Here is a 12,378-nt window from a genome sequence, read left to right as displayed (position 1 = left end):
CCCCTTCCAGCTCAGAACTTACTATGTAAATAAACTTCCAATATTGCTACTGTGAAATAAAAATGCCACATTCTGCTTTATAATTTCTACCCATGTTGGGGAAAACTGTTTTTCCCCCAGCTCTTTCGAGGGCATAAAACTCAACCCCTTCATTAGTAAGTTCCACTGTCCTATTTTCCTTTAAGAGAAAACCTAGGCTTGTTTTTCAGTTAGCTTCCTTTCTGCCCTGAAACTACAAACTCTTAAGTATACAAAGAAAAATCTTGACAAGAGCTTCTTGCCTATAAAAATATATATTCTATGTCTCTATTTTTGAATTCTACTCCAGAAAAATGGCTGTGCCCCACCCCCGCCCCACGGCATTGGGGCCTTTCCCACTGTCTGCATGGCTTTTCCTGCTGCAGGCTGGTCGACAGAAGGAAAGGGAGAGCAACATTGGCCAAAATGTCAGTGTTACTTTCTGACTGATCCTGAACAAGAAAGAGAAATGAGCAGTAAGGCTCCAGTTCCCACACACAACTCTCCAAAACACTTTTCCTTCTGCTACTCTCTGTTTTTAAGGGCTTTTACCTACTTCCTCCTTTTTCTCTCCTTTGGATTCAAAGACTTGTGCAAAAGAAACAGAATATTCTTTATACACATTTCTAATTTCTAAATTTTCAGGGGATACTAAAAAATATTGCAGGTAGCCCGAGGTCTGCTGCAAAGTTGAGGGGAAATAAATCTTAAGATTACAAGTTAAAAACAAAAAATGAATCCTACACCAAATAAAAAGAACAAAGGAGCTGGTCTTCCAATTTGCCACATTTCCTGATCATGACAGCTACCGCACTGGAGACATTCATATTTTATTAACCAAAGAAAGTGGGTTAATGTCTACATAGGGGGGTAATCAGGCCATTTCAATTACCCTAAAAGATGCCCAGGAGGTTCTGGGAAATTGAGTTCCTTAGACTGATGCCAGTCAATAAACCTGGGTAACTAAGACAAGAAAAGAGGAAGAATATGTCAAGGGTGCAAGACAAAGAAGGAAAAGGATAACAAAAAAGAGATGAGAGAATTTAGATGAACCTGAAAAAAAGCAGTTTTTGCTAGCCTAGTGTATTGCTAGTGTGAGTAAGCATTTCCAGGTCCCAGAATGGAAAAAAATTCAGCTGTTGGTGATATAATAATGTCCTTCACCTGGAGCTATTTTTTTTTTAAATTAACACTTAGTTTTTAGTTGTTTAATCCCAAAAGAGAAGGATGCTAAAGCCACTTCTGCTATGAGTAAAGATAAAAGGATAGGAAAAGATTCAAAGCTCTATAGCAGCGGTTCTCAACCAGTGGGTCGTGACCCTTTTGGGGGTTGAATGACCCTTTCACAGGGGTCCCCTAAGACCATCGGAAAGCACATATATAATTACATATTGTTTTTGTGATTAATGACTATGCTTTAGTTATGGTTGGGGGTCACCACAACATGAGGAACTGTATTAAAGGGTCGTGGAATTAGGAAGGTTGAGAACCACTGCTCTATAGTCAGTTTTCATAGGTATAAACCAGAGGTGGAAAAATGATCTTGTTCCAGAAAGCTATCCATACAACAAACGACTTATAAAACTGAAACCCAAGCTATCTTCACATCACTTTGGTCTCCCCTTTTCCCAGGGCAGGACACATATCCACCATAGCTTTCTTGTTTCAAAAATTAAAACCCAGCCCTGGTTGGTATAGCTCAGCGTGCTGAGTGTCAGCCTGTGAATCAGAAAGTTGCTGGCTCAATTCCCAGTCAGGGCACATGCCTGGGGAGAGGGCCAGGTTCCTGGCTGGAGGCACATGAGAGGCAACTGACTGATGTTTCTCTCACACATCGATGCTTCTCTCCCTCTTTCTCTCTCCGTTCCCTTCTCTCTAGAAATGAATAAATAAAATCTTAAAAAAAAAATTAAAACCCAGCATCCCAAGATCATTCTGAAAATAATTTTGCACAGACACCTCCTCACCCCAGTGCCTGCCTGGAGCTCATCCAAGGTCTCCACACAACTTGGTTGGGAACTACCTGCCTTAACCTGGGGGTGGGGGGCCAAGAGGGAAGTTAGCTAGACTGGGAGACCGGAAGTGCAAGCGGGGAGGTAAGGACTTCACTAGGTTGGCCAAGTCCACAGTGGCAAGGGATGACTTGCCAGAAGAAACCTGTAGATTGTGCTAGTTTCTAGAGATGACTATCTAGGAACAGAAGTTTGTGAGGGCGTGAGGGAAATGGGACCTGGTAATGTTGTTATTTTGAAGACTGTGACTTTTGTCAATGTGAAACAGAATATTCTATAAATCTAAAGTCTATGTACAAAAAAATGAGCATTAACACAGTAAAATACTCAATGAAAAGTCAAACTATTAGGGTTACATTTTTCCCCCCAATCAGTCTCATTTTAACCATTTGAAGTAGAGTTGCAGAACAACACTGAGGCTTCCAAGGCTTTCAGTAAGCAAGGCATCCGATTGGACAGAAGGTGAGCACCAGGGTTGAAATCTGCATACATGAGCCTTAAGAAAATGGACTAGTAGTTGAGCCAAATCAAAGCAGGATAGCCTTAGAGCAACAGTAGCTTCCTAAGTTTTTATATTGTATTTGAAAACAGCATTAGCAGGAATATCATAATTTCAAGGCCAAACTAAATATCTTCTTAGCTACAGTCTGCACCCCCCCAAAGGAACTGCATGGTGAAGGGGACAGTCCATTCTGCATAATATACATACTTTCATTTATGAACAATTGAATACGACTTTCTATACACACATTACCCTATATAATAAAAATGTACATGGCATGAGTATATGTCACTGTATAAATATAGAGTTTTAGAAATCTTGAACCCGCGCTTCCTGTTCACATCAGTTTCTCTTCTTCTTCCTCCCCAAACAGGTCGGTCATTTAAGAGTTGGACAAAAGGGACAAGTGTCATTTGTGTTGGTCTGGGCCCAGAATTTGATACACTGGAAAGAAAGAAAGACATACCTCAGGTTTATCTGGAAAGGTGGAGGGAAGGAGGAGAGAGTGCTATTTAAGGTTCAATGAGTCTAAGGAATATTTACTAAGTCAGAAAAGCTCTTACCGTGGGGGACCAGAAAGGCTATTTCAGAACATGCAAACTTGTTCTTTTTATAGGGAACATTAACAACCAACTAATAATAATGTGAAGTTGCTTTCTGTTGAATGAGGCTCGCTCCTTCTTATGATCCATTTAGGCTTAAATGAGCTTCCGTCTCCTAATACACATCATCTTAAATTTTTTTTCAAGGCTTTCCCTTACCAAGAATTTAGATGTAAATTCAGTTTCTACCTCTTGTTACAACAAAATAACAAAATAAAATAGTAAAAAAGGAATCATCCTTGCTGCTAAGAGACTTAACTCTGCTGGGTAGGAATAATTTGACAGTCTGAAAAGATAATGTCTTAATAGGCAGGCCTTCAAGCTATTCTGTTAATAGAGTTACTAATCTCATATTCAGGTTCTCTATTCCATTCCTCTCATGTAAGCAACAGTTAGTTATGTATATCCTATTATCAATTTTTCAAGAAAGTGACTTATCAGTGCTCTACTAGGAACTGCTTATCAAGTTCCCTGTAGAGAACACAGTGAAAGGAAGGCTGGAGAGCCTGGCTGCCACTATTCTGAATTTTACTGATGTTTATGCCACAACTTACCAAAAATCTTACATTTAGCTATTAATGATGAGCATTAACACTAAAATGTGCAAGAAAAATTAAATTACCTCAATCGTCAGAAAAGAAAGAGTGGAAAATGAGTAAGAAACGTAGCACCCACCTCCTTATGCAACACGTGAGTACATGTCATTGGATGCAGCTCACTGGGCTGCACAAGTTTCTGGCACATAAGACACAGCTTACAGGTGGCTGGAGCCTGCAGAATAGAGGAGGGATGGTCAAGAGCATAAGAAAATAAGAAACCTCTGGGTCTCCTTGCCTTTTATGTCCATGATTCCAGCTACTACTTCCTTGTAGTAAAAAGATTTTATACCAGAAGAAATAAAAGTTTGAATACAGATTCTTGTGAAAAGTACTTACATTTTCCTGGTTGGGGCTGCCAACAACCCAGCTGATGAGATAATGGCTTCTTCCTGCGCTCATCTGTATACCCACTCCCTTCCTGCTGACATTCCCTCCCCCACCTTCACATCCTAGTTTTCAAAGAAAATGAGTCTTACATGTGAAGACCTTCCAGGATATGAAACTTGTGCAGAAGGCAAGAACATTGGGGTACTGATTTGGGTCAGTGGAGCAGGGAACAAAGCCCGGATCCGACCAAGTGGCTGTGGGCAGAAACAGTGTCAGAGTAAGGAAAGAGTCTGAGTAACAGTATATAACAAAAAGAAGTCATTTAGTACCCAGTCTAGCAAAGGAAGACAGCAGGCTAGATCCCCTGGCTGCAGTGCTGCCTCTCCCCCTGTATCTCAGCAAGTCTGAGCCCCAGCAGCATGTCCTACCTGAGTACTGGCTGCTGCCCGTTCATGCTCCGCCAGCCGTGCAGCCACCAACTGGATCAACTCCTCCATGGTCAGGCCTGCCATGGTGGTGCGCGCCGTCTTGATCTGCTGAAGGATGTTGGTCATCTGGGCCCTAAAAAAGAAAGGGAGAGACAGCCTCGTGGGGAATAGCTATGAAACCTCTCCTATTCTGGCCCATCAATTTCTCTGACAAGTTTTACAATTTAGTCCTTAAAGATACTTACTTATTGCACTGTGGGAACCGGGTCAGCAGCTTTTCCAGGATCTTCTCCAGTTTGTCTACTGGTTGGGGCCGGGGAGTTTCAGTAGAAGCCTTAACACCGCCCAAGCCTGGGGGAGGCGGGATGGAGGCGGCAGGGGGCATGTGTGGACCATGGGAGCCAACAAGGGAACCCAAGCCAGGGCTATTTCTCCCATGAGAGCCAGGAAGGGGTGGGGAAGGCTGGCTGGGCTGGGAAAGGGCAGGGTTCAGAATTGGGAAAGACAAGGAACGAGGATCTGCACTGGGCATGACCATGGGCATTGTGACCTGCCCAATGGAGAAGGGCATCCGAGGAACCAAAGAGGGACTGGGTTGGAACACCTGAAGCATGAAGTCTGTCTGCAAGGGAAAGAGGTGGAGGAAAAAGAGAAAGCAAGAAAACAAAAGTTTAGGAAACTGGAGCAGAAATCAATGAGCAACTCTTACACCAAATAATACCAATAATAATGAATAATAATATAATAATAAAAGCAGTATCTTCTTTAAAAGAACAAGCGAAACACTCAAGTTCTGTCACAGAAAGACTGATTCCCCCAAAACCAGCATTCTTACCTACCTCTGATGGCGGTGGAGGCAAAGTGGGAGTAGGGATTTGAGGAAGGCTGCTCAGCTTCGCTCCATTCCTTACTAGCTGGATATGACTATTAAATTGGTCCTAGAAAAGAGAGAAAGGACAGAATTGTCCTTTACCACTGAGCTGAGGGAGCCTTCCCTAGAAAAATACCCTCCAATATGAAGAACACAAGACAGTCGTAGAATATGCTTTAAATGGCAATGTAAAATGGTCCCTCCCTATCACCAGAAGTATTTAAGCATAGATTAACTCAGACTCAATGATCCCCGTTATTACACTTACCCGGACATTCTTTTTCATCATCCGAACTCCATTTAATCTTGTCTCCCACTCCTGTTTAGAATGAACTGTCTCTAGTGTTGGGGGAGTTGACCTTTCAAGAAACCAACAGGAGTTTACAGAGTTAGAGAAAACCTAACTCCCAACACTCTGGGATAGCATAACAGTAACTGGCTAATGGGCCTGGAGAGAAGAGGTCGAACCAGATGCAAGAAAAGGCCAGGGATCTAGGTCATTTGCCTCATTTTAACTCCAGTATCTTCTAAGCCAAATATTGGAGAAAGAGAACCAACCACTGAGACAGGGGTCTTATTTGCCTGAAAATGCCACAGGGGTACTTCAGATTCCATGGCAAAAAGAGGAGAAATGATTATATAACAAATCTCCAAAGATAATTGTAATGCTTTGACAGCATAAAAGACACTGTTTATACAATTGGAACTAATACAATAGAAAATATAAAACAATAAAAGTGTAGAAAGGAAGAGTTGGAGAATGAGGAAATTAGAATGTGGGAAGAGAAATCACTGAAAAATTACTACTGCACAGAGATGACCTTGAAGTTCCTGTGAAAATAAAATAAGTGCTAGACTAGCTGGCCTAGGGTTTCAAGCCTAGGAAGGAAGGAAGGAAGGAAGGAAGGAAGGAAGGAAGGAAGGGGAAGAAAGGAAGAAAGAAAGGAAGGAAGAAAGGAAGAATGAAAGAAAGGGAGGAAGAAAGAAAGAAAAAGAAAGGAAGGAAGGAACAAAGAAAGGAAGAAAGGAAGAAAGAAAGAAAAGGAAGGAAAGAAGGAAGAAAAAGAAAGAAAGAAAGAAAGAAAGAAAGAAAGAAAGAAAGAAAGAAAGAAAGAAAGAAAGAAAGAAAGAAAAGGAAGGAAGGAAGGAAGGAAGGAAGGAAGGAAGGAAGGAAGGAAGAAAAAAAGGAAGAAAGAAAGAAAAAAAGGAAGGAAGAAAGAAAGAAAGAAAGAAAAAACCCCCCCCACAAAACTGTAGCACCATTAAGATTCTAGAATGGGAAGATACTTACTTGAGGTAAGTAAGGTGCAGTTCTGCCTCTTTTTCTGCTTCTTCTAGCTTTAATACCAGCAACTCTTTCCGACTCTCTAGTGATAAGATCTACGAAAACCACACACACACACACTTTATTAATTTTACATACATAAAGCTTAGTTGAAACAAATGCTTAGTGGCTATATGGTATAATACTATACCAAAAGGATATACCATCTGGGAGCCCCAAATCAAGGCCTTGAATATAGCAATTGTTCTTCTCACCTCTGCCTTCCAGGCCCGTTCTGTCTCTTCCATAATGTTCTGATTTATTTCACCATCTTGATTCTTGAGTCTATCCAGTTCCATTTCCCACACTTCTCTGAAAGTTAAGAAACCAAGAACAAGACTAAGGGAAGAAAGACACTATGACAAAGTAAAACCCAAAACTGGTCTGCCAGCTATGTTACAGAAAGTCTTACTCTAAATATTAACTACAGGTATAGACAAATAATGTTTAAAATAGTCTGTAATTACAAAAAGGCAAGTAAAATTTGAAATAAAAATGTTCATATCTCCACTTGCTAAAATAAGGTTATCCGTAGCAGGAAAAAGTGTACTTAGAACCAAACCCACTAAAGCAGAATCTTCTATGTTCAAAAAGGGCTCAAAATCATTATGGCATTCCTCTTATTTCCAACTGATCTCTTGGTATGGGTACTGAAGAACGCAGGATGAAAAACAGGGGTCCATTTAATACTAATCTCTAATTTACTACTAAGCACATAGTTACTGGCTTACTGATTTTCTTATTTTCTTAGAGTGAACATGCTTCAAAAAGAAAAAAATTTTCTGGATGAGGATGATAGTCAAGCACCCTGCTCAAGATAAAGATAGCAATAAAGGAACAGAGCCAGCAAAAGAAATCCTTTTATTATATTTCACTGTAATATGTTTTATGGCTGAAAGCAATAGGATTACTCAGATCAGTGGACAGAATAATATGGAAAAGTTTAAGTTATTTTAAAAAGGTGAAAATAAGAAGAAAAAGTTGAAAAAAGTTACATCTTAAAAATGTTCCTAGTTTTGCCCTAACAGGGGTGGCTCAGTTGATTGGGCATCGTCCCACAAAGCAAGATGTTACCGGTTCAATTCCCAATTGAGGCACATGCCTGGGTTGCAAGTTTGGTCCCTGGTCGGGATGCATGTGGAAGGCAACCAATTGATGTTTCTCTCTCACATCAACGTTTCTCTCCCTCTCTTTCTCCCTCCCTTCCCCTTTCTCTCTCTAAAATAAATAAATAAATAAAGGATAGAAAGAAAAAAATGTTCATAGTTTTCTTCAGTGAGAGCAGTTTTATTCTTCTTCTGTTTTTCAGTAGTCTTACATATTTGAAAGGGAACAACTCACTTAAATTGTTGAGGTCTCTTCTTTCATTGATCCATCCCTGTTCTCTACTTCACAGACAAAGTACAGGTGTGTTTGTGCATGTGCGTGTGTTACACACATATTCAATGATTCACTAACATTAGTCTGCCACTCTGCTGACAAGGTCTCCTTAATGTAACAAAAATGACCAGGTGGAGGCTTCTGGCCAAGATGGAGGCATATGTAGACACTCTTTGCCTTCTTGCAAAACCATAAGGATTACAACTACCTCAAAGCAAAAAACAAACAAACAAAAACCCAGAACTGCAAGAAAATCAAACTGTATGGAAGTCCAACAACCAAAGATTTAATGAAGAAATACTCATCTAGAGGGGTGGAGCTGGGAAGCTGGGGTGGGGAGGATGTGCTGTGGCAGAAGCAGCCACTGCAGCTGGTGGAATGAATGGTCCCACATTATAAAAGCCAAAAGGGACACCTGGGAAGTGATTCGGGCCCCAAGCTAGACCACGAAGCTCATGGTTCCAGCACTAGGGAAAATAAAGCTTCATAGCTTCTGGCTGTGAAAATGAGTAGGGCTTGAAGCAGCAGAAGAAACTGCCAATCTCTAAGGAGAGTTTGTTTAGAGGGCCCCCACGGTCCTGGAATGTAGGCAAACCCACCCACTCTGGGAACCGTCACCAGGGCAACAGCTAGAGTGGCTCCAGTCACATATGGGAAGCGGATGTTTTGAACATAGCAGGTAAAGTGACTGGAAAAGGGGCAAGTGCCAAGCAAGCGGCACTGTTCCCTCTCTGATGCCTCCCCCACATACAGCGCCTCATGGTGGTGAAACCGGTCACCCAGCACTGACGAATACCTAAGGCTCAGCTCCTTACAATGTAACAGGTGTGACAGCTCTACCTAAGACACAGAGGCAAACACACAGAGGCTGTTAGGTTGAGGAGACAGAGAAGTATGGCCCAAAAGAGGGAAAGGATCAAGGCTCCAGAGGGAGAACTAAGTGAGGAGGAGATAGCCAACCTGGTGATAACTAGGCTCAGAGAAATGATTGAGTATGGCAAATGCATAAGGGAAGAAATGAAGGCTACCCTAAGTAAAATAAAGAAAAAATCCACATGGAACCAACGGTGAAGGGAAGGAAGACAGGGTTCAAATCAATGAATTGGAACATAAGGAAGAAATAAACAGTCACCCAGTACAGAATGAAGAAACAAGAATTGGAAAAAAATGAGGAGAGAATAAGATGACTCTGGGACATCTCCAAAAGTGCCAACATCTGAATCATAGAGATGCCAGAAGAAGAAGAGGAAGATCAAGAAATTGAAAAATTATTTGAAAAACATAATGAAAGAAAACTCCCCAAATTTGGCAAAGGAAATAGACACACAATTCCGGAAATACAGAGAGTCCCAAACAAGTTGGACCCAAAGAGGACTACACCAAGACACATCATAATTAAAATGACAGAAGTGAAAGATAAAGAGAGAATCTTAAAAGCAGCAAGAGAAAAAGCAGAGTTACCGACAAAGATGGTCTAATAAGACTATCAACTGATTTCTAAAAAGAAACTGCAGGCAAGAGGGAGCTGGCAGGAAGTATTCAAAGTGATGAAAAGCAAGGACCTACAACCAGGATTACTCTATCTGGCAAGGTTATCATTTAGAATGGAGGGCAGATACAGTGCTTCCCAGACAAGTTAAAGCTAAAGGAATTCATCATCACCAAGCCCTTATTATATGAAATGTTAAAGGGACTTAATTAAGAAAAAGAAGATCAAAACTCTGAACTGTAAAATGACAACAAATTCACAACTATCAACAAATGAATATAAAAAAAACAAAACAAAAACTAAGCAAACAACTAGAACAGGAACAATAGGTATGGAGATCATATGGAGGGTTATCAGCTGGGAGGGAGAAGGGTGAGAATGGGGGAAAGGGTGTAGGGATTAAGAAGCAAAACTGGCAGGTACAAAATAGACAGGAGGAAGTTAAGAATAGTACAGAAAATGGAGAAGCCAAAGGACTTAAATGCATGACCAATGGACATGAACTAAGGGAGGGGGGTGATTGCTGGAGGGAAGGGAGGTACTGGGCAGAGGGGGGCAAAGGTAAAAAATTGGAACAACTGTAATAGCATAATCAACAAAATACACCTGAGGAGAAATAAAAAAGAAAAACATGGCCCCTGGAGTCAAATTAAGCTCTGAGTTAAAATTCAGACCCTATTTCTTTTCTGTGCCTCATTTTGTTAAGGTAAAATAGGAATTATAAAAGACTCTACCTCTCATAGAGATATCAGATTAAATGTGTTAAATATGTAAAACATTTAGAATATTCTCTGTCATATAGTTAAGAACTTAATAAATGTTAGTTATCATATAGATGTTAGAAAATATTCCTTCAGAGAAACTAAAATATATGTAGTGTATATTTTTTCAATCAGTAGTGGTGGTGGAAATCAGGTGATTTCAACAGAGAGAAGCAGATGTTAAATGTCTTGTGATATCTTCAACAGTCAGAGAGAGAAAGAGCTAAAAATTAAGATGTTGAGTCCCATCCCAAAATACCTTCCTTTCGAATACATTATATCCTAGGCAAGGCAAAAGGAACAAAATAAAAACTGTTGGATGAGTTAATAAATAGGGGTTGGCTGTCCTGCATTTTCTCTGAAACTGAAACTAACACAAAGCAATATAGAACGAATGAAATCAGACATAAAACAGAAAAAATTTACCCAGTAATGAATTGTAAATTTATTGTTTATGAAGCTAGAATTCTTCCTTGATTCAATTTAATTGAACAACATTTTCTGAGCAGCTTAGCAACAGGCATTCTGCTAAAATCTGGGGATATAAGAGGTCCAGTCCCAGTCCCCAAGCAGCTCACAATCTAGTAGTTTTCTGGGTGAACAAAAGAAACAGGAAAATCTGGGGCAGAACAAATAGTATGTGCAAAAGGTCAAAGAGTAAGAAAGCACCTAGCTAAGGAAGCAGTCTGGGCAGTTCAGCAGGCATTGGATAGACAAATATAACACTTGGTGGTTTGGTCAGGGCTGGGGACACAAATGACAGTGTCACTAGCATTGAGATAGTAGTAGAAACCCTACACATGAAAGAAATAATCTATAACAGCAGTTTGTAAAACATAGTTCATGGTCCATAACACCCTTTGAGGGCCTGGTCTATGAAGCAAAACCTAATTTCATAATAACACTAAAATTGTTTGCCTCTTTTACTCTCATTCTTTCATGAGTCTACAATGGAGTTTTCCTGAGACCACAATGACAAGTGATAATATCGCTTCGATGGCTAATGAAATATATGCTTCTGTATTCTTATGTTTTCTAGTATTTTCTAAGGTACCCTAAACCAGGGCATAATGTAATCTCTCAATACTTCTCTTTCTTAATTATTCTGTCATACTCTTCCTAGCTATCTTTAGTAATAGTTGCTATAACCTCATTGTTGTCCAATAAATCATTACTATAAAATTTCAAAGTTCTTCACGCACATGGTAAAAACAAGTAGTTTTTGTTACTTTACTTTGCAATAATATTTTTAAAATTTTTTGAAAACTGGTCTCAATTTTAAGTGATATCTAAAGTACATTATTCTAATATTTTTTCTAAAATAAAACATTTATTTGTAATTTTTCTCATATTTAAAAACAAATCACTGGCTCAAAAAAAGTAAGATTAGAAGACTCACATTCTCAACCATCAGCTGCAATATATATACATCTACAGATACTAAAAATAATGCAACTGGCTTAGAATTATTTAACTCATGGAAAGAATCTACTCCAAAGAAACTGGACAAAATTATAAATAAGAAACAAAGTATGACTTTATAGATGTTAATAATTTACTCACTGTCTCTTAAGCAAAAGAATATTTTATAATTATATTGGACCAATTAAGTTACCCTAACATTTTGAGACCAATCATTCACAATTTAAAAGAAAAGGGATTTGAATATTTTAAACCCAGATATGACTTTTTAAAAATTTTAAAAACTGTTAAAGCCTTTCGAACTAGAAGTGAAAAAGGCACTGACGCATCTTACTTGGTTAGGTTACTGTACTACATTAACTGGGAAAGCACAGCCTTGTACACCTGACATGACTAGAAGTCAGTAAAATAACTCATGGCAGCGTCACCTTTCAGTGACATAGTAATTCATTAAGTTAAAGATTTTGCTGCAAATGTAAAGAACTTAACAATTTCAACTGTGGGATTCGTAATTCTGCTTTATAAATAAAATCTACAAATCTGGCTAATCACCAATGATGATGTTGTGTGTGAATTTCTGGCAACAAACACAAGTGATGATCACATAATGCAAGTTGAACAACTTTTTTGAATTTCATGGTTA

The 12,378-nt window shown here is 39.4% G+C and overlaps 1 protein-coding gene across 3 annotated transcripts in view; it reads right to left on the bottom strand.

Annotated features, from left to right (window-relative positions):
- Positions 1-2,354: 2,354 nt before the first annotated feature.
- RNF214 (ring finger protein 214) overlaps positions 2,355-12,378 on the bottom strand; it is a 51,989-nt gene continuing 41,965 nt past the window's right edge. For 2 of the 3 annotated variants that reach the window (XM_090265997.1, XM_090265999.1), the window contains exons 6-14: positions 6,899-6,995; positions 6,651-6,739; positions 5,628-5,718; positions 5,328-5,426; positions 4,734-5,110; positions 4,489-4,621; positions 4,210-4,314; positions 3,810-3,905; positions 2,355-2,976 (exon numbers count right to left, since the gene is read on the bottom strand). In XM_090265997.1, the coding sequence (XP_090122123.1) occupies positions 2,911-2,976; positions 3,810-3,905; positions 4,210-4,314; positions 4,489-4,621; positions 4,734-5,110; positions 5,328-5,426; positions 5,628-5,718; positions 6,651-6,739; positions 6,899-6,995 (1,153 nt within the window). In that variant the 3' untranslated portion in view covers positions 2,355-2,910. The remainder of the gene's footprint in view (positions 2,977-3,809; positions 3,906-4,209; positions 4,315-4,488; positions 4,622-4,733; positions 5,111-5,327; positions 5,427-5,627; positions 5,719-6,650; positions 6,740-6,898; positions 6,996-12,378) is intronic. The other variant, XM_090265998.1, reaches the window with a different exon arrangement.

Source organism: Furipterus horrens, unplaced genomic scaffold (genome assembly GCF_987537825.1).
Source record: "Furipterus horrens unplaced genomic scaffold, mFurHor1.1.pri manual_scaffold_2, whole genome shotgun sequence".
Taxonomy (NCBI): Eukaryota; Metazoa; Chordata; class Mammalia; order Chiroptera; family Furipteridae; genus Furipterus; species Furipterus horrens.
Note: the sequence above shows the minus strand (reverse complement) of the source record. Positions and strands in the feature narration are given on the sequence as shown.